Source organism: Danio rerio, chromosome 16, assembly GCF_049306965.1.
Source record: "Danio rerio strain Tuebingen ecotype United States chromosome 16, GRCz12tu, whole genome shotgun sequence".
Lineage (NCBI taxonomy): Eukaryota > Metazoa > Chordata > Actinopteri > Cypriniformes > Danionidae > Danio > Danio rerio.
The window spans coordinates 5,363,100-5,387,500 of record NC_133191.1 but is presented as its reverse complement, the minus strand read 5'-3'; the positions used below and the strand labels follow the sequence as shown (position 1 = coordinate 5,387,500).

The 24,401-nt window shown below is 35.0% G+C and overlaps 2 protein-coding genes across 3 annotated transcripts; one reads left to right on the top strand and one right to left on the bottom strand.

Moving 5' to 3' along the window:
• Positions 1-1,203: 1,203 nt before the first annotated feature.
• On the bottom strand, positions 1,204-12,684 carry elovl4a (ELOVL fatty acid elongase 4a). Of its 2 annotated transcripts, none has more exons than XM_073924729.1 (7): positions 12,603-12,684; positions 11,899-11,989; positions 8,986-9,173; positions 7,274-7,354; positions 5,442-5,613; positions 3,850-3,977; positions 1,204-2,521 (listed from the first exon to the last, which is right to left on the bottom strand). In XM_073924729.1, exons 2-7 carry the CDS (start codon positions 11,963-11,965, stop codon positions 2,228-2,230), a joined length of 930 nt encoding a protein of 309 aa, XP_073780830.1. In that variant the 5' UTR covers positions 11,966-11,989; positions 12,603-12,684; the 3' UTR covers positions 1,204-2,227.
• Positions 12,685-15,099: 2,415 nt separating this feature from the next.
• Positions 15,100-23,870, top strand: dctn3 (dynactin 3 (p22)). The gene is given in 7 exon segments (NM_001002220.1): positions 15,100-15,225; positions 18,049-18,133; positions 18,232-18,318; positions 19,679-19,762; positions 20,215-20,273; positions 23,068-23,127; positions 23,264-23,870. Coding segments are annotated over 7 exon segments (564 nt in total). The 5' UTR covers positions 15,100-15,123; the 3' UTR covers positions 23,351-23,870.
• The last annotated feature ends 531 nt before the right edge of the window (positions 23,871-24,401 follow it).

The window sequence follows — 24,401 nt, the reverse complement described above, 5'->3', positions numbered from 1 at the left end:
CATCAAATTGATGCATTTTTGACGTCAAATTTAGTTTAATGCCATCAAGGTGAATGGGAATAATGTCCCAAATTGAAGAAAAAGGATATCTGCAGAGTGTTTTGTTCAGTCTCTCTCCACTTAAAATGTTTGTGTCCGCCTGGCCTGAGTTTTTGTGTAAATTTGTAGTTTTATAGTTTTAAGTTTATTTTCATTTTATTATAATGCTTTTGTGTGATTATTTTAGAGGTCAAAACGGCATCAACGTGTGGATGTTAAATAGATGTCAAGTTTTGGCATCAAATTGATGCATGGTTTTATGTATTTTTTGATATCAATGTCAATTTAATGTAGTTTTGACATCAAGGTGCGTGCTCAATAGGAATAATCTCCCTGTAGCAAAATACCCAAAATACATTCACATCAACACACAGGCTCCTACAGTCCCAAATTGAAGAAAAAGGATATCTGCAGAGGGTTTTGTTCAGTCTCTCTCCACTTAAACTCGTGTTTGTGTCCGCCTGGCCTGTGTTTTTGTGTAAATTAGAATTTTTTTTTGTTTGAAGTTTATAGTTCTTATAGTATAATATTTTTTATGTTGGCGAGGCAGTGGCGCAGTAGGTTGTGCTGTCGCCTCACAGCAAGAAGGTTGCTGTGTCGCTGGTTCGAACCTCGGCTCAGTTGGCCTTTCTGTGTGGAGTTTGCATGTTCTCCCTGCCTTTGCGTGGGTTTCCTCCGGGTGCTCCGGTTTCCCCCACAGTCCAAAGACATGCGGTACAGGTGAATTGGGTAGGCTAAATTGTCCCTAGTGTGTGTGAATGTGTGTGTGGATGTTTCCCAGAGATGGGTTGCGGCTGGAAGGGCATCCGCTGCGTAAAAACTTGCTGGATAAGTTGGCGGTTCATTCCGCTGTGGCGACCCCGGATTAATAAAGGGACTAAGCCGACAAGAAAATGAATGAATGAATTTTTTATGTCGATATTTTGTTGGTCAAAATGGCGTCAATGTGTAGATGTTCAATAGACGTCAAGGTTTTGAAGTCAAATTGTTGCATTTTTTATGTCGATTTCAATTTTATGTCGTTTTGACATTAAGGTGATGGGAATAATGTCCTAAAATGAAGAAAAAGGGTATCTGCAGAGTGTTTTTGTTCAGTCTCTCTCCACTTAAACTCATGTTTGTGTCCGTCTGGCCTGTGTTGTGTAAATTTGGACTTCCTTAAAATTTCTTTTTTTGGATTTTTCTTATACTCTAATTTTCGATGTCATTATTTTGGAGGTCAAAAGGGCATCAATGTATAAATGTTAAGTAGACGTCAAGGTTTTTGACATATTGATCCATATTTTATGTATTTTGTAACGTCAATATAAATTTAATGTCGTTTTGACATCAAGGTGCGTGCTCAATAAGAATAATGTCCCTGTAGCAGCAGCAAACAGCCAAAGGCTTGGCATCTCAACGCACGTTTTACACACACAACCAATGTCCAATCCTGCTTCCGATTCAAGTTTAAATTCACTTTATTTAGCTTACTGGAAATACATACTTGCAATTAATGGTGAATACCTTAGCGTCCTAAAGTGTGGGTGTGTGGTAAAAACTGTATGCGTTCCCTCACTCAAGCCTTCTTCCCACATGCAAGAAACACCGACTTTAGTTTGAAGTTTATTTTTCTTTTATTATAATGCGTTTGTGTCGTCATTTTGGTGGTCAAAAGGGCATTAACGTGTGGATGTTAAATAGACGTCAAGGTTTTGAAGTCAAATTGATGCATTTTTTAATGTCGATTTCAATTTTATGTCGTTTTGACATTAAGGTGAATGGGAATAATGTCCTAAAATGAAGAAAAAGGGTATCTGCAGAGTGATTTTGTTCAGTCTCTCTCCACTTTAACTCATGTTTGTGTCCGCCTGGCCTGAGTTTTTGTGTAAATTTGAAGTTTTTTAGTTTGAAGCTTATTTTTCTTATAATATTTGTGTCATTATTTTTACATCAATGCGTGGATGTCAAATAGACGTCAAGGTTTTGACATCAATATTGATGCATTTTGGATGTGTTTTTGACGACAATGTCTTTTTGACATCAAGGTGTCCGCTCAATGGGAATAATATCCCAAAATGAAGAAAAAGTATATTTGCAGAGTGTTTTGTTCAGTCTCAATACACATGAACTCATGTTTGTGTCCGCCTGGCCCGTGTTGTGTTTGTTCACGATGCTCTCGCTTATTTGGATGATGTTATTAATGCTTTTAATCGCGCTTTGCTCTGCCCTTTCTCCTCCTGCGGCCGCTCTCCGCCGGCTTCTCCTCCAGCTTGGCCGTGTTTCCATTGCTGGAGGTCAAGGCTCCGTTAGAGGCTCCGTTATGAAGTGCTCTGGGTTTGTCACGGCGCGGCTGACGGCGGTACGTCTGGTAGTAGAAGTTCCCGAACAGGATGATGAAGGTGAGAGCGTATCCGATCAGACACCAGTGCATCCACTTGGGGAACGGACAGTCCGAGTACAGAGACAGAGCCGTGTGGCCGATGGTGACGTGAAACTGGACCTGAGGAACGAACACAACATCATTAGTAAGTGGACGCCATTGCTTATTCTACATTTTATTGTCACTGATATTTCAGAGCTACTTTTGACACTAATATTAGACGTCAATTTTATGTCATTTTAACATCATAAATAAGACGTAATAACATCAAATTGACATCTAACATTGGTGTCAAAAAACGATTGCACTTGATATTTGCCTCATTATGACACTAATATTAGACGTCAATTTTATGTCATTTTAACATCATAAATAAGTCGTAATAACATCAAATTGACATCTAACATTGACCTTTTTATTGCGCATGCTGGAGTTTGTGTGGTAAAAGTGTTTCCATCGTAGTTTATGCGCATCTTTTCTTATCGAATAAAAAGTTTATCCTACTCATTTATGCGCATATGTTTTTTATGCACATTTTCAAAATTTATGCGCATCGTTACATTTCCATCAACCGTTTTTTTATGCACATATGCAAAATGCGCATAAAAATAGGTGGATGGAAACAGCTAATGAATGACATTTATGTGTATCATCTTTGTTGCTCTGCTTAATGAATATATGCTATGAAAATGGTATGAAAAATGAGAAGTTATCAGGCAAGGAGACAATCGAAAAATGTAAACATAATTATTACCGGATCATAGAAATGTACAGAATGCAATAATGTGCTGGGGAGAACATGCAAACTCCACACAGAAATGCCAACTGACCCAGCCGAGGCCCAAACTAGCGACCTTCTTGCTGTGAGGCGACAGCACTACCTACTGCGCCAACGCGTCGCCCTGTCCCCTTTTTAAATAACTAAAATTTATTCTTTTAAATTTTTTTTTTTTTTACAAATATTTTAATAATAAAAATGTAAAAATCAGCCTTATATTCCACATAAATTCCCAAATTCATTCATTCGCTCATTTTCTTGACAGCTTAGTCCCTTTATTTATCCGGGGTCGCCACAGCGGAATGAACCGCCAACTCATCCAGCAAGTTTTTACACAGGGGATGCCCTTCCAGCCACAACCCATATCTGGGAAACATCCACACACACATTCACACACACACTCATACACTACGGACAATTTAGCCTGCCCAATTCACCTGTACCGCATGTCTTTGGACTGTGGGGGAATCCGGAGCACCCGGAGGAAACCCACACGAAAGCAGGGAGAAAATGCAAACTCCACACAGAAACGCCAACTAAGCAGGGGCTCGACCCAGCAACCTTCTTGCTGTGAAGCGACAGCACTACCTACTGTGCCACTGCTTCACCCAATTTCTTAAATTATTTTATTATTATTTTTCACACAAGATTGTAAAATGTCACCGCTTACCATTTGGATGATGGTCAGATACTTCTTCCACCACAGAAACTTCTGTATTTTTGGACCAAACGCTGCCAGCCCATAATATAAGTACATCAACACATGGATGGCTGCGTTCATGTGAGCCCCGAAGAATGCTGAGAAACAGAGAAAAAAGCACTTAATTATACCTTCATTTAATTGCATACTGTATGATGCACATGCATTTTGCTCAACTAAGATGTGCAGTTCCCAGCATGCTTTATATTTTTGTATATCTTCTACAAATGTTACATAAATAATAAAAAATAGATATATAAATATTTTAGTTTTGCATATGTTTTTGTATTTTACCTCCTGTGTATGCTTTTTAAATATACCAGTCCTGGGCAAAGATTAATCGTGATTAATTGCATCCAAAACAAAAGTTTGATTTGACACTATATATATATATATGTGTGTACTGTGTATATTTCTTATGTATATATAAATACACCCATTCAAACATTTATTTGAGATGTTTATTCATATATATATATATATATATATATATATATATATATATATATATATATATATATATATATATATATATATATGATACAAATTATATTTACATGTAATTATCTTTATAACAATATTGTTGGTATAGTTATGTTTTTATGTATGTGTGTGTATCACATATGTATAATAAATATACACTCACCGGCCACTTTATTAGGTACACCTATTCAACTGCACGTTAACGCAAATTTATAATCAGCCAATCACATGGCAGCAACTCAATGCATTTAGGCATGTAGACATGGTCGAGACGATCTGCTGCAGTCCAAACCGAGCATCAGAATGGGGAAGAAAGGGGATTTAAGTGACTCTAAACGTGGCATGGTTGTTGCCAGACGGGCTGGTCTGAGAATTTCAGAAACTGCTGATCTACTAGGATTTTCAAGCACAACAACCTCTAGGGTTTACAAAGAATGGAAAGAAAATATCCAGTGAGCTGCAGTTCTGTGGGCGCAAATGCCTTGATTATGCCAGAAGTCAAAGGAGAATGGCCAGACTGGTTCCAGCTGATAGAAAGGCAATAGTAACTCAAATAAGCACTCGATACAACTGAGGTCTACAGAAGAGCATCTCTGAATGGGCAACACGTCCAACCTTGAGGCAGATGGGCTACAGCAGCAGAAGACCACAGCGGGTGCCACTCCTATCAGCTAAGGACAGGATACTGAGGCTACAATTTACACAGGCTCACCAAAATTGGACAATAATAGAGAAAAACGTTGCCTGATCTGAGGAATCTGCTGCAACATTTAGATGGTCGGGTCAGAATTTGGCATCAACAACATGAAAGCATGGATCCATCCTGCCTTGTATCAACAGCTCAGGCTGGTGGTGTAATGGTGTGGGGGATATTTTCTTGCATGTGTGTCAGAACAAACTTTTATTTTGTATGCAATCAAATTTTGCACTAAAATATACATAATACATATGCACAGTGCACACATATATATTACGTAAAATACAAATGTGTATTTTGCATACAATTAAATAGGAATGATCCTTAAACAGCACTAGTTTTTTGTAATGGTGTGTGTGGAGCTGGTGTGTTTAAAACTCACACTGGCCGCCGGCGACCCATTTGATCCCGATCCACCAGAGGGTGAACATAGTGCAGTGGTGATAGACGTGCAGGAAGCTGATCTGGTTAAACTTCTTGCGTAAAATGAAAAACACCGTGTCCAGATACTCAACGCCTTTAGAGATGAAATACCACCACAAAGCTGCTGCCACCTGTCAGATCAACAGCACAAACACACTCGCTATTATACACAGCTTCTGTCTCATTATTATTACTGTGTAATGATTACACATAAACACTGTAACAAATATCTGTAAAATATCAGTTTTTTACATTTTTATTTATTGTTTTCCCGCTTATTTATGATTTTGAATTGCATAATGGAAGCTTGATCTTTCTTCCAACATCATTTAATCTTGAAAAGATGGAAAAAGTGACTTTTATGAACATTTTTAGTAGTTAAAAGTGCTATATTGTCTGGGTTTGTGTTGTTTATAATATTTAGTTTTATCCCTTTTTATAAGATTTTTAACAAACACAGTACAATACCAATAATAATTAAATTATAATAATCATAAATACAATACAAAATAATTGACATTAGCCCCATCCCACCCCCTCAAAAAAAAAAAACTAACAAACAAAGGGAGAAATCGTCTCAGTTATCAAATATACATAAATATACACATGACATATGTAGCATAAACAAATTTTAAAAAGATGACAGTATTCACATTTCTACAAAGTCAGTGTCATGAATATATGAGTTAGAGATGAAAATTTCCAAAGGTAAAATGCTAGATTCCCAAGAGTCTTAAAATAGGTCCCCATGTGGTTTCAGCTTTTTTCTGTGAAGTTTCAAGACGTAGTCGTTCCATTTGAATGACATAAAGCAGCTCATTCAACCATCTCTTAAAACAGGGAGCCTTTGGAGACTTCCAATTAAGTAAGATCATCTTTTTAGCTGTGATCATGCCAACTATCAGGGCTTGCTGGTGGGTTGAAGGAAAAGTGTCTATTATGTTTGAATATCTGGGTTTGTGTTGTTTATTACGCTACAAAAAACTTGCAATAAACTTATTTGTCGATATATTATTTCTTATACTAATTCAAACTACTAAAATGCCAATAGAGGTTGTCATGCTGTCTAAAGGAAAGTTATTTTCTCTTTCTATTGCCGCAGCAGTGTTTTCTTTCACTGTCTCTGTTGCTTTAAGGACGTATGGGTGTTTCCCGGTGTTGGGTTGTGGCTGGAAGGGAATGATTATATATATCGTTATCAGGATATTAGATTACTAATATTGTGATATGAGATTTTTGTTATCTGTGTGTTTATTTGTGTGTGTCTTTGTTTCTTTAAGTTTATATATGTGTGTATGCGAATATGTTTATGTGCATTCATGTATGTGTGTGTGAGTTTGTGTGAATGTGTTTGTGTGAGTGTATGTTTGTGTGTGTGTATGTTTGTGTGAGTTTATATGTGTGTTTATGTTTCTCTAAGTTTTGCTGTGTGTGTATATGTGGTGTGTTTTTTGTGTGTTTTTGTTTGTTTGTGTGTTAGTGAGTGAGTGTATATGTGTGAGTCTCTGTGTGTGTACTGTGTATTTGTGTGTGTGCGAGTGTGTGTATTTGTGTGAGTGTGTGTGTTTGTTTGTTTAAGTGTGTTTGTGTTTATGTGTGTATTTGTGTGTATGCAAATATGATTGTGTGAGTGGGTTAATATGTGTGTGTGTGTGTGTGTGTGTGTGAGTCAGCTAAAGTGACATGGAGGAAATCTGATCTCTCTGGTTCTGCTGCTCTGCAAACACACTTCAGGAGGTCGAGTCGGGTTTCAGAGTGATGAGGAATCCTCTCTCTCTCTCTCTTACTCACCCTCACTTCATTGGGATCGTCTGAATAATCCACCGGCTGGCAGATGTAGCTGTAGTTCGCTGCTCGTGCCGCAAGGAACAGCTGGAACACAACAGGTAAACCACTCACATTCTGACTATTTCATTGAGGAATGACACTGAACAGGACGCAAAATGTGCTTCATTTGATCTGTGATCAGTATTACAGTTTTTCTCAGTGGCTTTGGTGCATTTCTCACAACACTAGTGCATTTCTGCACAACAGTTAATGCATTTCTCAAAACAATTAATGCAAACTGCAAAACCTAGCTGATAACCTGCAAAAGCGCGTCACATGCTCAAAATGGACAGTTCATTCCTCAAAAGCAAGTATTCATGTCAATCAAAGTGTCAGTATCGTCAAAATGAAAAGTCCTGACACCATTGTTTATGAACAAGATAGTCAGATGGCTTTGTCCTGTTTTCATTATGACAGTTTACTCTGGACATTTTGTCAATGCAAAAAAGTCTGATGTTGGTGACACTTCCTGATAATGCTCAAGACAGCACTGTATACTATTTGCACAGCCATTTAAAAACTACAGTAAAGTGAGACATCACTGCATTTAGTGAGGTATCTGAGTACTTGACACTGAATATGTATGTTTCACATGTTTACTGCATTTGCTGTTTGCAATACTCATTTATTCCCAGCATTGTGCAAAAGAACAAACACACCCTTATTAACAACAAACATAAACTCCCTTTAGGTAGAGCTGTGCACAACTGTACACAATATTACAGTACATATTGGAACTGAGCCTACAACATACACAGGTCTGTAAATCATTCATCAAATTGTTCAATATTAAAGACATTTTCAGGAAAATAAAGATTTAAATTTGTTTTATAAAATTAGCTTGACAGTACTCAAGTAATTTAACTCAAGTAATGAAATGAGGACTATTCGTTTTATATACAATGACTATTCAGCATTTACAAGTTTCATTTTGACTGACATGACATAAGCAGATGATAATGTTATAAACAGGAGAGAGTTGTATGAAAGCAATTGATGCATGTCCAAAAGCATTTGCAATTTGTTGAAAAGAATGAGAAACTGCTACTAGGATGTGCACAAATGACTAATTGTTTTGAGAAATGCATGACCTGTTGTGCAAATGTAAATAGTGTAGTGAGAAATGCAACAAAGCCACTGAGAAAAACTGTAAAAAACAATTCCTCATTATTTTTTCCACATCATATGCATATGGTGACAAAAAAAGCTAACCACTGAGCCACCATGCCGCCCACATTAAGGACAGCGTTCATTCATTAATTTTCTTTTCTGCTTAGTCCCTTTATTAATTAGGGGTCGCCTAATACAATACAACAGACAGACAGACAGACAGACAGACAGACAGACAGACAGACAGACAGACAGACAGACAGACAGACAGACAGACAGACAGACAGACAGACAGACAGACAGACAGACAGATAGATAGATAGATAGATAGATAGATAGATAGATAGATAGATAGATAGATAGATAGATAGATAGATAGATAGATAGATAGATAGATAGATAGATTGATATAGGTTAATTCCGCTGTGGCGAACCCCCTGATAATTAAGTCGAAGGAAAATTAATGATAGATAGAAAGAAAGAAAATACAGGATGAATATAGAATACAAAGAATACAATACAGGATGACACAACTAACTGCTGGAGCTGAGTTTGAGTGAACGGACCTCTTTGAAAATGAAGAAGTTGAGGATGACCATGCTGAAGTTGTAGATGATGAGGGTTTTCCTCAGTTGGAAGGGTTCGCGGCCCTGCATGTATTTGGGCCCCAGCCAGAGGAAGAGCAGGTATGAAGAGCTGATGGCCAGAGTGGGCAGAGGAGAGTCCATCAGGGGCCATTTCTCCACACGCTTGTCTAAAAACACACAAAACCATAACCATTATATGTCCAAACTCTACTGCAAAGCACTGTTTTAAGGCTATAGAGTTGAATTATTAGCCCCCCTGTTTATTTATTTTCCCAATTTCTGTTTAACAGAGATTTCTTCAACAGATTTCTTAACGTAATAGTTTTAATAACTTTGAAAATTTATTTATTTGCTCTTTGTCATGATGACAGTAAATAATATTTGACTAGATATTTTTCAAGACACTTCTAAACAGCTTAAAGCGACACTTAAAGGCTTAACTAGGTTAATTAGGTTAACTAGGCAGGATAGGAGAATTAGGCAAGTTATTGTATAATGATGGTTTGTTCTGTAGACTATCAAAAAAAAATTCCTTAAAGGGGCTAATAATTTTGACCTTGAAATGATTTCTTGCTCTGTTAAAAATCATTTGAAAAATATTTAAAAAAAAGAAAAAAAAATTATAAGGGGGGGTAATAATTTTGACTTCAACTGTGTGTGTGAATGTGTGTGTGTGTGTGTGTTATAATATATTTTACAGTGTTCAGAATAAATGAGTACACCCCGCACAGATCGTTCTTTGAATGAATATTTACTATAGCATGCTTTACAATTATATACTTGTGAATATGCACTAGATATTTGTGTATATGCACTAGACCAGTATGGAGCCAGATCAGTCTCAAAAATAATACATTAACAAACACAACTCATATTTACAAAATCCAATTTGTAAATTCAAAACACGATTCATAAATACGCAAATCCAATTCGGAAATCCAAAACACGATTCATAAATACGCAAATCCAATGTAGAAATCCAAAACACGATTCATAAATACGCAAATCCAATTCGTGAGTTCAAAACATGATTCATAAATAAACAAATCCAATTCAGAAATCCAAAACACGATTCATAAATAAACAAATCCAATTCAGAAATCCAAAACACGATTCATAAATACACAAATCCAATTCAGAAATCCAAAACACGATTCATAAATACACAAATCCAATTCGTGAGTTCAAAACATGATTCATAAATACACAAATCCAGTTCGTATTCTAAACACTTTTTACAATATGCACAAATCCAATTAGTTTAATATTTATAATTTTTACTTGTGAATTCACAAATCATGTGTTGTATTTATGAATTATTATTCTATAATGGGTAGAATTGTTTAATAAAACTATTTTATTTAAATTAATCATTTTTTAAAAGGATGTGTACTTATGCTGAGCACTGAATTTCCTGGAAATGCACTACGAAAAAAATATTTTTTTCAAAATTTCAGCATTTTTTAACACAACATAAAGACTAATAATGATTCATTTGTGAAAATTTGTAAGTTTTTCTCTCTCTCTCCTTTCATCCATTGCTGTGTATTTTTGTAGTCCATGTATGTCTTGTTTGTTGCCATTTTCCCTTGTTTAATGCTTTATTTTACAGTTTGCACTGATTATTGTTTCATGATAGGTTTGTCTATTTGTTCTTTGTTTTTCTATGTCTGCAAAAACTATAATAAAAAATATTTTTTAAAAAGTTATATATATATATATATATATATATATATATATATATATATATATACTGTATATATATATATACTGTATGTGTGTGTATATATATATATATATATATATATATATATATATATATATATATATATATATATATATATATATATTCCCATTAAAGTGGTGATAAAACATTAACATATGAAAATACAATACATTTGTTTTCTGTTCAAAAGCAGAGGCTTGGTCCTTTTTTTTATATATAATATGGTCATATATTCATAGTAGAAAATATACTGAGGATCGTCGAATGATCAAAAATATTCAATAAAAAAAACCCTGATGGGGAAAATGTACAAATGCAACATTTGTGGTGTTGTTGCATGGAAACTGTTTGAGATGATAAACATCCACGCTAAAAAAAATGGTAACATCTAATTTAATATGTTTTATTTCAAAAATGGGGTGTCACGGTGGCGCAGTGAGTAGCCCGATAGCCTCACAGCAAGAAAGTTGCCGCTTCTAGCCTTGGCTGGGTTTCATTAATAATGAAAACTACCTCATCATTTACTCTCCCTTGTGTAGTTTTAAACGTTTATGAGTTTCTTTCTTCAGTTGAACACTACAGAAGATATTTTGAAGTATCCCAGAAACCTGAAACCATTTGACTTCAATATTGGGAGAAACCAAAAATACTATTAAAGTCAATGGGTGCCAACATTCTTCAAAATATCTTCTTTAGTTTTCAACCAATTTGAAACAAGTGAAGGAAGAGATAATGATGTTCCTAACATTTTTCTTCACTAAAAGTCTGATAATGCTTGAAAAGGTCACCAAAGCTGAAACCAACGCAGCAGTGCCTCATGGGAGAATCTGATAAGAAGGCAGAGCTAGCGTGGTTTGTGCTCCCTGCAACATTTAAAGGCACAGTTAACCCAAAACAATGTAAATTCTGTCATAATTTACACATACTCCAGTTGATCCAGACTCCGAGTTTCTTCTTTTACTGAACACAAAGGAGGATATAGTGAAGAATGTGAAAATACTGACATACTGTTTTCCCTACAATTGAAATAAATTGCTGCTTTTTTGTTTAATAAACTTCATAATATCTCGTTATGTGTTCAACAGAAGAAAGAAAGTTTAATACAGTGATTAAATAGTTATTTTTCGGAGGGTGAACTGTCTCTTTAATGCCTCACATATCATTACCTGCAATGGTGAGACTCCATTTGTAGAAGTGGACGGTGTCGTTGATGATGTGCTGGATGATCTCCATGGCTGGGACTCAGATCCTCACAGTCTGACCACACACACACACACAGAGAAAGAGAGAACAGATGCTGATGCTTCACACAGTGATGGAGGAGAAGGGAAAGGGTTTATTATGATGGGAGGTGGGGGTGAAATTCAGCACAAAGGGCAACAGCACGTGTCAGCACAAATATATACTCAACACCAGCCGAATTACACCATTCACACTCAATTACTGAATAGAGAATGGTTTGGGTTTGGTCGAAAATGACGATGAATATCAAAGATATGATTATATATATTGGGCAGACCCCCATTAAATCCTCTGCCAATTCTATGTCCACCATTAAAAGGAATTTAACGTTATTAGTTAACGTCAGACTGACAGAAAATGTGTAGTAATGGGGGATCAATCGCGAAAACCCCTCGATGCGGCAAATTGAGGCGAATTTATAACGATAATTGCAGAATATATTACCTGTAAAATACACATTCAGCATCATGGAGTTGATATTAAACTGTCAGTTGGCGTCGTAAGCTAAATGCATTATGCTAATGATGATTTCCGTTCTTACCGTCGCGAGATTAAAATCCCTTTGTAATGACATTCAGCGCAAGGTCGCGCTATCCCGTTAGTCCTGCCGTGAAAAACACCTTTTTACCGATATGTATCTGCTCAAAGGCCCGTGTATGAAGCAGATAGTAATAAACCCATTCGTGTATCGAGCATCCTAGAGGGTCACTGGCATCACTGCGGCTCTCGGGTCGCTCCCCACTCACAGCACTGAACGAGCGCCGCGCCTCTGCGCATGCGCCAAAACAGGTGCAATTCAGTGGATCGATGCAAACCCGTTTCATCACTACTCAGGCTTAAATATATGGGGTGGGAAGCTTTGACAAAATGTTTCATTCTTTATTTGAGAATTGTTATTTTGAACTGACCCTCGGCTTGGTCACTTCTGTGTGGGGTTTGCATGTTCTCCCTTTGTTGGCGTGGGTTTCCTCCGGGTGCTCCGGTTTCCCCAACAGTCCAAATACTTGAGGTATAAGTTAGGTGAATTAAATAAGCTAAATTGGCCGTAGTGTATGTGTGGTAATCCAAGAGTGTATGGGTGTTTCCCAATGTTGGAACATCCACTGCGTGAAACATATGCTGGATAAGTTGGCGGTTCATTGCACCGTGGTGACCCCTAATTAACAAGCAGAAAGGAAAACAAATGCGTATATTCTGCAAGATACAAATCTGAAACTCTACATTTGCGATTTATTTTTGTTTTGTATGTGCTGTTCACCTGTAAATAAGTTAAGGCTTTTGTCGACAACACACACTCACTACTGAATTTTTGTTAATAAACTTCATCGTAGGATGCATTTTCTTCCGAAAATTATTGTTCTGTTACAAATAAATGCACAGGTTTCATATATGTGAGAAAACCACATATTTGGCATTATTTTCTTTTTTTAAATTTTAACATATTTCTGTAATATTGCAGCAAAACAAACTTGTTTCAGGTTTTTGTGGTTATTTATTCATAGTGTGCTCAAAGCAATTAGTTAATTGTGATAGGTTGCCTTTAAATATTCAACAGACAAACATGGAGTTTTCATTGTAGCCGGTTTTTACATTTTTTTAAGTTTTTTTACTCCCATAAATATTAAGTTACTTCCAACTATAAGAATAATAAATAGTGAAAATAATACATCATAGAAGGCGTTAAAATTAAGCAGAATCCAATGTTGGTTGCCGGTGCAGAATTGGGACGCTGAATTTGGCTCCGTGTGACTTCGCGTTCTGAAGTTATACAGTCTCAAATTTGAGAAAAGTTAAATGTGCTGGCCAGTTTGTTATTTGCCTAATAAATGGCAATACAGTTTTTAATTTAAAACTTTAACTTTTTTCTAATTATATGATGTAATAAATTTCTATTTTAAAAATAAGTATTATTTTCCACATTATTCTAAATCTTTGTGAAATGTCTCAGAATTTTTAAAAATTTGAGAATTTGGGAAATTCTCACAGAAATCAGTCAAGTTTGGTGAAGGAAAAGTCATGGTTTGGATTCACATTCAGTATGGGGGCATGGAAGAGATCTGCAGAGTGGATGATCAACATCAACAGCCTGAGGTATCAAGACATTTGTGCTGCCCATTACATTACAAACCACAGAAGAGGGACAATTCTCCAGCAGGATAGCGCTCCTTCTCATACTTCAGCCTCCACATCAAAGGTCCTGAAAGCAAATGGATGGATGCAGTCCTTCAAGCTCATGATGGAGTCAGACACAATATTAACTCTTTTTCCACTGCAGCATGATGACTTTATATTCTATACTGGACTTTATTTCTGTTAAGTGACAAGACTTTTGTCTAGACAAAGTTTGACCTTAATGTCCTAATTAAATCATTAAAAATCAAGGCATGATATTTTATTTTGCTAAGAATTAGTTATCTAGAGGCCTTTGCCTTCCATATAAGCCACTTCTGATACCAAATGATCAACTAGAAGTCAAGTTATTATTTGCTGTAAATTGTAAAACTGTTGTAAAACTTGGATAGGTGACAAGACTTGTCAGGTAGGGTACACTATATATGTATAACAGCCTAGTGTTGCATAACATTTAATGAAACATAACAGTTTTAACTTAGTTTAATGAATAAATGATAAGGTTTAATGTTTTTAAAATGTGACCAATATTGAGTGTTTTAAATATTGGGTTTTGTAAAGGAAATAGACAAATAAAAAAATTGAATGAAAAAATCAAAACGGAAGGCAATATGTGTGAACGTGTCAACAAACTTAGTTTCAGCTAATAGTGTTCAACCTTCAAAAACATTTCTCCTTTTAATACTGTATTTACAAATCTCTCATTTTTTGGAAAAATGTTGGTTCCTCTACCCCAACAACCCTCACAGTATGTAAAAACAGTCATTATAGTTTTTTATTATTCATTTTATTTATTAAATTACGTATTGAATTGACCAAAACCTTAACCCTGAACGCAACCTCACAGTAATGTAAATATATTCATTATTGTTGTACAGTGGAACAAAAATGATGTAATATTGATGAGATCGTAACATTAACCAGTCTAGACTTTACCATAGCAGCGGAAGCAAGTGCGCACGAGAAGAACTTCCCCTAGCGTCATTTCCGGTGTACAGAATTACTACAAGACAACAAAAATGGAAGAGAAAAGCAATCTGGAGGATCTGGACGCTCGTCTTCAGCTTCTCGAAAAACGCGTTTATGGAGAAAGAGGAGGAAAAAACGGCAAACCAGTGAAGGTGAAGCTCAAACTCGCGCATTAAAGCCTGAGCTGCGGGCGGATCTGCAGCTCTGTGGTGTTTACTGTTGACAAATGAAGACTCATAACAATAGCATCCATTATTATCATCGACGATTATGACGTTTAATGTGCATTAAGTGTGCTAGAGGTCTCATGTTGGTCTTTTGTGGATGTTTAATTGCGGTTATTTAGATGTTGGGCGTGGCAGGAGGATCTAACACACATTACAGTAACGTTGGATGATTTATCTGTGATTTTATAAGTAGTTTTAAAGGGGTAGTTCACTCAAAAACCTAAATTACAACACTAGTTATCATGCTCAAGTGGTTATAACCTTTTAGGTTTGTTATTCTGTTGAAAACAAGATATTCTTAAAGTTAAAAAATGACCATTGACATCCATAGTAGGAACAAAAAGTCTTTAAAGTAAAGTTGTTTTTATATTTGATTTATAAACATTAAATTACAGTGAGAACTTGTGACACGCCATAGATATATACACGCTGACAAGGTGACACGCTCCCTATATTGTTTACCATAGAGGTAAAGTTGGTTTTATGTTGGCACATTTGTTCATTTAGCAGTCTCTATATTGTTTATCGTGTTACTTTGAATATTTGATCAGAAGTAGCATGCAAGTATGACTTCTAAACAATATTAACACTATCTTATTGACTGTAAACAATGCTGTACTTTGATAGTCATTTGCTGCTAATATGATTTCCCTATTTAGAGTGTGCAAAGAATACTGAAATTATATTATTAAGGAGTCTGAATGTCTGAATTTTTATTTGTTTACCACGCTACTTTGAATATTTGGTCAGAAGTATCATGCAAGCATGACTTCAAAACAACATTACCACTATTTAATGTTGGAAAAAGCAACCATTGACATCAATAGTAGGAACAAAAATTCATCAAGGTAAAGTTTTAAAGTTAAATTTGCACAGTGACAACTTGTGACACGCTCCCTACATTGTTTACCATGCTACTTTGAATATTTGGTCTGAAATCGTAAGACTTCAAAATTACATTAGCGCTATTTAATTTACTGTGGCTGTTGTACTTTGACACTCGTTGGTTGCTAATATGATTTCCCTAGAAACAGTAGGGAATAGAAAAGACAATTGCAAGCAAATCTAAACAATAATACTTGTGTGGAACCAGTTGATGTTTTTTGTGAATGCCTCAAAATAACCAAATCTAAAATAGAGCCCACATTGTGCGAGTTATGTTATAATTAGAGATTGGTGATGTTATAAAAATGTCATATCATGATTATAACATGTATCGCAAAACAATACTGCTTTATAATTATATATATATATATATATATATATATATATATATATATATATATATATATATATATATATATATATATATATATAAAGAGTTTACAAATAAATTTATATATAGCAGTGGTCTCAAACTATAGAGGTAAAGTTGGTTTTATATTTGCACATTCGTTCATTTAGCAGTCTCTCTATTGTTTACCATGTTACTTTGAATATTCGATTGGATTTAGCATGCAAGTATGACTTCAAAACAACATTAACACTAATTGACTGTGAACAATGTTGTACTTTGTCATTTGCTGCTAATATGATTTCCCCATTTAGAATTTACAAAGAATACTTTTCTCAAAAATTTATTATTAAGCCGAATGTCTGAATATCCCAATATAAAACCAACTTTGCCTCTATTCTCAAACTCAGATCCTGGAGGCGGCAGCTTTGTATAGTTTAGCTCTAACCTCCTCCAACTAACACCTGCTTAATGGTCTCTAGTAGTATTGAACACCTTGATTAATTGGATCAGTTGTGTTTTATTTGGGTTGGAGCAAAACTGTGGCCCTCCAAGTATCGAGTTTGAGACCTATAACATATAGTAAATAAATCACATAAACAAGTTCAAAAGTAAAAAATATTGTTCTTTCTGTTTGTGTATATATATATATATGTGTGCGTGTGTGTGCGTGTGTGTGTGTGCAGCTTTCTCTTAATGCTTTATTCAGTTTCAGTCTGTAGAAAAATGGTGGAAAAAAATATTATTGTAAAATATTTTTGTGACACCACAAAAAAAAAAAAACTATAGAGCATAATATCAAATGATAAGTTTATTTTGTCCATTCGATATGTATTGTTATGTTGCACAGCCCTAATTATAATTATTGTGAATTCAGTTTTCATACTAATTCATTACAATGAATATTTATAGTGAAACTAATTAATCATTTCAGATTGCATGGGATATTTGTAATTAAAAAGGGAAAGGGCACTCATTTCGAATAAAAAACTTTTACATTAACCTCTTAAGGCCCAAGGTGTTTTTTTACATGCATTTTTTATTTCTCTTTGCTATTTGGTCTTGTTGGAACCTAATCAGAATAAAATCTCACAAATTTCATTGTTTGAAATGATGTACTTTTAGAGAAAATTGATGTCCATATATGTGCATTTGTGGCCCGAATTTACATAAAACACTTTTTCCTGACTGTTTTTTAATGCAAATATAACATAGACTTTTTTTGAACATGTTTTGACTATTAGAGAGTCAAAATATATATTTTCTCTCATTTTGGACAGTTAAAAATAGTGTTTGGAACTTTTAATTTGCTGCAAAACAGTTGCAGGATGACACTGTATGTCTGTAACAAAATATTAAACATTCAAAGTATTTTAAATAGCCACTTAAGAGCTAAAATGTGCTGTCCACGACACGTATGTGGCCACTCAAGCCTTAGAAGGTTAAGAGAGTGCATTAACAGTTTTAACGTTTTTTTTTCTGTATTCGTAATCTGTTTTATTTCTTTCCTCCAGTGTGCAGAATCCCTCACCCGGATCAGTGCAGCTCTGGCAAACACTGCCAACAAGAGAGAGCGCGTCAAGATCCTGCACAAGAAGAGTGAGAGAATTAGAAATCATCCAGTATTATGCATATTCAAAATATGGCTTGTTGCGTCATAATTTTGTCATCATTTTTCAATTTGTGTTTCCACTCAGTCGAAGATTTGCTGAAGTATTTGGACCCCCAGTTCACAGACTTCATCGCTGTGCCCGATTCAGTCAAACTGGAGTTTATTCTAGCTGGTTAGTGCTCTGATTTCCACACATGCTGCTATCTTTGTACACTGAAGTCAGAAATTTCTGTATGCGTTTTTGTTTTGGATTCGAATTCGAACAATTCGTCACACACACAAATTTTGCACACAAAGTCCGATGCGTATTAAATAATCCATTGCAAAAAAAAATACAAAATGCTCTCAAAATGCCTTTTTCGGATGTGAAAAACTGAAAAAAATCTAACCCGATTCGAGTTTTTGAACTGATGGACGAAAGTTTCGAGTGCAGTGTGTCAATACAATGAGGTCAAATATATTTTTCAACGTACAAAAATTTTAGATTTCATATTTTGTGTGCAATAAGCCTGCATTATTTGATCCAAAAAAGTCCAACAAAAAGAGTCAAATTTGTAATTTTACTATTCAAAAAACCTGTTTTGTGTTTGAAAATGTATCGATTACTCCAGTCACATGATCCTTTTGCTGCTTTGTCACAATCTACATTGCCCATAACACTTTAGAAATAAAAATGATTTGAAAATCATTGTAATATTCACACATATGACATTATTCCAACTTTATTCTCCTATAACTCTGACCTTAAGTGGTACTAATACGCCATCATATATATTTTTATCGTGTATGTTATTAAGTGAAATATAAAGATTTTATTGCAGTACTTTTCATATTGCAATAATCTTAAACGGCTCTAACTTTTGTTTTTTACTGCAGATATCTGTGTATATTTTTGTTGTTACTGAAGTTAAGGTTTGTTACGCACACAAATCTTGCACACAAAGTCTGATGCGTATTAAATAATCCATTGCAAACTAAAAAGCAAAACATTAAAAAATGGAGTCTTTAAGTAGTGAAGATGACTTTGTTGCTTGTTTGTTGGTTTTGTAATCACATTGCACTATAGAAATAAAGATAAATTGATTTGGAAGTCATTGTAATATTTTCACATTTGACATATTTCAACGTTAATCTCATATAACTCTGACTTAATTCTCAAAATATATTGAAAATATTACATTTTTAATCTCGTAACTTTAGATTTCTTTTTGAAGTGGCGCTGAAATTACATCATATATATTTTTTAATTTATGTGTGCATTTAAATAAAATATAAAGATTTTATTGCATTACTTTTTATATTTCAATGATCTTAAAAAGCTCTAACTTTTGTTTTTTTACTGCAGATATCTGTGTAAGAAACCTGTTTTAAAGAAGACCAGAATGAAAATTATTTTAAAAAGTGCTCCAGAAATATGTTAATTTCAATTTTAATATGACCTTTGCAGGCCTACAATTAAAACGGATTCAACAGGCTAAACATGTTAGAATGATCTGCACTGTTGTAAACAGTCTGATGTGAATGTGTTCCAGAGGAAGAGTTTCTGCGTTCACAAGCCGCATTACTGGAGCAGGTGCAGAATATGCAGCCTCTTCTGGACAGTAACCACATTAAAGGTACACCGTTTCTGTGGTGATATTGCTTGCAACTCTGAAAACTGGACTGACTGTTTCAATCTACTAGAACTTCTATTTTAAGCTGCTTTGATACCATTTACATTGTCAAAGCTCTATAGAAGTAAAGATAAATTGAATTAAATTATAGCTGAATAAGTATTCTGGATGCTGTGCTTTTTCCATACTGTCCCAGCTTTTTCTGATTTGGGGTTGTCATATCTTGTAAAATATTTAGTACTGTCATCATGACAAAGTAAATGAGCTATTAAAGCTGTTATGTTTGGAAATGTATTAAAATATTCTACTCTAACCGTCACCTGGGAAATAATTGAAATAGGATTACAATTTCACGGGACACCTAATAATTTTGTCTTAAGTGTCTGTCAGTCCGTCTGTATGAATGTATTATTAACAGCTGTGTGTGTGTTGTTTCCTCCTTCATGATAACACAGCGGTTCCAGAGCTTACTACTAAAGTACAGCGGCTGTCACAAATACACATTCAACAGCAGGTAACGCAAAGAATTTTCAAATATATTTTTTATTTTTAAATAGTTACTAAGTAGGGCTACACGATATCGTCAAAAGTGATATGGTGAAATTTAGTAGTTGTTTTGTAATTATATATTGCGATATACAGAAGGGAAAATATGTATTAAACATGTCACCATTTTTCTCAGTAAGCATATTTCTAAAGGTGCCGTTGACTTAAATAATTCTTGTCCGGATGTTGGTAACAACGAAAGGAATCTATATATGCAAAGAAAAAAGACTAATTAGTTTGTGAATAAAGTTCTGTGTGATAAAATTAAATGACGCAGGGAAAAGGGATTGAACACATGAAGAAAGGAAGGTGTAGAAAGGCAGTGAAAGCCCAGACAGCAGCTGAAATCTCTCAGTAGTTCTTCAGCAACCCTCTGCCCTTCCTCATTGTTAATGAATATCAGCTGCTTCAGTCCAACATCTACATTAGCTGGAGGATGAAGATGAAACCAGGGTGGACATTTCAGCAAGATAATGATCCAAAACGCAGCCAAGGAAACTCTCAGATGCTTTCAGAGAAAGAAAATCAAGCTGTAGAATGGCCCAACCAATCACCTGACCCCACTCCAATTGAAAATACAAAATAAAGCTCAGATTTGATAGACGAGACAGACAGAAGATGTTTTCTGTTGAAGTCTGTGAGAAACTCACACCTGAGCAATGCATGCGACTTCATTCTCCATATGAGAGGCGTCTTTAACCCTTTGATGCACAAGCTATAAAATACATATAGAAAAAATAAACTTAGACGGGTCACTTTAGACCCATGTAGTGCATCAAAGGGTTAAGCTGCCATCACCAAAAAAAGCCTTTTATATAAAGTAATAAATACATTTCAGTAGTTCAGCACTTTCTCCTTGTGTCTTTTCATTGTTATTACACATGACTCATTTTATTTCAGAATTAAATTTTTTTATGTTTGTATTGTTTGGTTTTTTATCTAAATCTGGTTCAATTCCAGGTCAACAGCTCCTTTAGAAACATTATTCCCAGGAAAAAAACATGACCTGTTCAATACTTATTTTCTCTCTTTGTAAAAAATACACTGATTATAGGAATTATAACTTTTGAAATTTCAAAGTGAAATGTTTACTTATGACATGAACATACTCTTAAAGGGACAGTTCCCCCAAAAAAATAAAATGATCATCATTTTACTTTCGCTTTACTTGGGTTTCTTTCTTCTGTTCTGAACACAAAAGATATTGACGAATTACCGGTTTGTAAACATTCAGGAGGCCTGCGCGTCGCGGCTGCAGAAGAAAACCGGGAGTGCTAGCAATTACAGCGAGGGAATGACATCCGATGCAGTACAGAGTTTATTGTTCGATTAGAGAAAAGTTTTATTGATTACATATTATATATATTATTTACATAATGCTTTAAGCGTATTATAACAGTTTGTCACCCAGTGATAAGCACAGTTCTGTCATGATCACCAGCGATCTAACCACCAGAGGTCACTGTTTACCACTACCGTTCACATGAACTACAAATCCACCATGTTATGGACTACATATTCCGCCATGCAACACACACACACCTGCTCCAAGTCTCCTCTGATTACACTCTCGTAAAGTAATCAGGGATGTGACACTGACAACAGGGGTGAGGATCCAAATGCAGGGTTTTATTAGCGAGGTCAAAGCAAGGCAAGGCAAGTTTATTTATATAGCACATTTTATACACAGTGGCAATTCAGTGCAAGCAGTGGTCAATAAAGGGGCAAACACATGTATAAGGGCAATCCAGAGTTGTAACAGGCAGCTGGTCAAAAGGCAGGCAGCAATCAGGATTAAGCAAGGTGAGGAAAACAAGACAAAGGAAAATACGTTGTAGTGTCACCAAAACAGTAGACAAGACTCAGCCCTGAGTGTCTCGAAGTGAGCCGAATATATGTGTGTGGTCATTCATTGAGCAGCATCAGCTGTAAGAGTGTAATCAGAGGAGACTTGGAGCAGGTGTGTGTGTGTGCTGCATGACTGAATATGTAGTTCATAATATGGTGGATTTGTTGTTTATGTGAAAGGTAGTGTTTACCAGCGACCTCTGGTGGTTAGATCGCTGGTGATCATGACAAGTTATTCTGCAAAATTAAGAATAAAGTGAGCAGCGTTCATCTGACGGGTCCATTTGCGATAGCACCCTCCCAATGAATATTGGATAAATGAAATGGCCAAGCATCCAGCCCCAAATATACAACTATCTGATTAAAACTCTAAGTGATTTTACATAAGAGAAGTTAAAGATCTACAAGTCGAGCAATTTTAATTAGGTGCTTGCTCCATTCAGCTCATACGATGGCTGTTAGCCAAAGACGTCTGTGGTTGGCATTAAAAGCAGTGTGGTGTACGCTAAAATTAAAGTTTCTAGACTTTCAAATTTGGCATCCTACCGCACAAAACAACATGTTTACTATTGCAACTGGCCTCTTCTTGCAACTGGTATGCGCGATTGAACCAGTGTGACATAGGTTGGTAATTCCCCTATACTGAAGAAACCTGTAACCATTGACTTTCATAGTTTTTTTCCTACTATGGATGTCTGTGGTTACAGGTTTTCAGCTTTTTTCAAAATGTCTTCTATTGAGTTCAGCAGAAAAAAGAAAACACTTGAGGGAGAGAAAATAGTGAGTACATTTTCAGTATTGAGTGAACTATCCCTTTAAATGCTGTCTAATGATTATTAAATCAACTAAATGAAAACCCTGCTGGTACATCTTCCCATATAATCAAATGTTTTATCCCCAACTGACATCTACAGGACCAGAATGAAGACTTGTCTGCTGAAGTCAAAAGACTCTTTGAAGAGTACAATAAAATGGTATCCTTACTTGCCGTGAAACATAAGAGTGACTTTGTTATTACCACGTGTTGCCTGCAGCTAAAATCGCCAACACAATAAGCTCTTTTTGAGCATCTGAATACTTTTGACACGATTCTCCTTAACCCTTTCACAGATGTTTCTTCTGTCCAAACAGTTTTCACAGTGGGATGAAACTCTACGAACGCTGGAAGGACCCAAACAAGTCCAGCAGATTGATTAGGACCATAATGATTATGATGTCTTTCACTCTACTGACGCGTTTACTTATTACTGATGAATAAAACAGCACTGTCATTCCCAAACATGCATTGGTAATGTGTTTAAAGTCCGCATTAAATCAAAATTTGCATTGTTTATTTTGTTGCCACCACATTGTCAGTCTTAAGGTGAACAATGAATCCGTGCAAATTAATCCATTGAATTATTTTGTTTTGGTAATCTTTAATCAAAATCTGACCATCTGCTTCTGCTTTGGACCAGCCGCATTTGTATGACATCAGGCTGAATCTGATTGGGCAGATCCTACTCAATATACAGCTGCAGTTGGAAATGCTTCATAAAACTGAAATAAAACAAATGCAGATTTTAGATGTTTTGATGACGTCAGGTTGAATCTGACTCATTTTTGCTCTATTTATTTAGTCCAGCTATTATGATGTGTGTATGAAGATGGCTACACTGCAAAGTTTCTCCTAAAAATACCTTAAGCAATGAAATAAAAGTTCGACTGTACTATATAATTGGGTTGTATTTGTATTTATTTATTTTTACAGAACTATGTGACATTTTATTTACATGACAGGTTTTTACATATTTAAATAACATGCAGTCATGTGTAAATAAATCTTTATTTTACTAATATATATATATTATATATATATATTTTTTTTTAAATTAATATTTTTTACCAGATGCATATGGTTTCTGTTTTGTCAATAATATTTTAAGATTTTATTTAAAACACTAAATAAATACATAAAAAAATCGACGATCACTGCCTTTTAAGATTTGAAGAATGTTTGCATCGACTTAAATAACATGCAATCCTGTGCAAAATAAATTAAATTTTTATTCATATACATAAGATATTTTTTTATTAATTGTTAATGAATATTTTTCACCAAATGTATACGGTATCTGCTTTGTATAATAATATAAGATTTAATTTTAAAACACAAAATAAATACATAAGTAAATGGACGATGATGTAATGCACTGAACATTAAATATTAGCGTTGCATTAAATATGTCATTAAAATTAATTTTTCTAC

What these genes read in the sequence shown, in the direction of transcription:
- elovl4a (XM_073924729.1), bottom strand. Translation starts at nt 11,965, where the DNA reads ATGGAGATCATCCAGCACATCATCAACGACACCGTCCACTTCTACAAA. An exon ending in ACTTCTTCATTTTCAAAGAG is followed by an intron (nt 7,355 to 8,985) that starts GTCCGTTCACTC and finishes GTTGTGTTCCAG; the next exon opens with CTGTTCCTTGCGGCACGAGC. An exon ending in ACGATCCCAATGAAGTGAGG is followed by an intron (nt 5,614 to 7,273) that starts GTGAGTAAGAGA and finishes TTGATCTGACAG; the next exon opens with GTGGCAGCAGCTTTGTGGTG.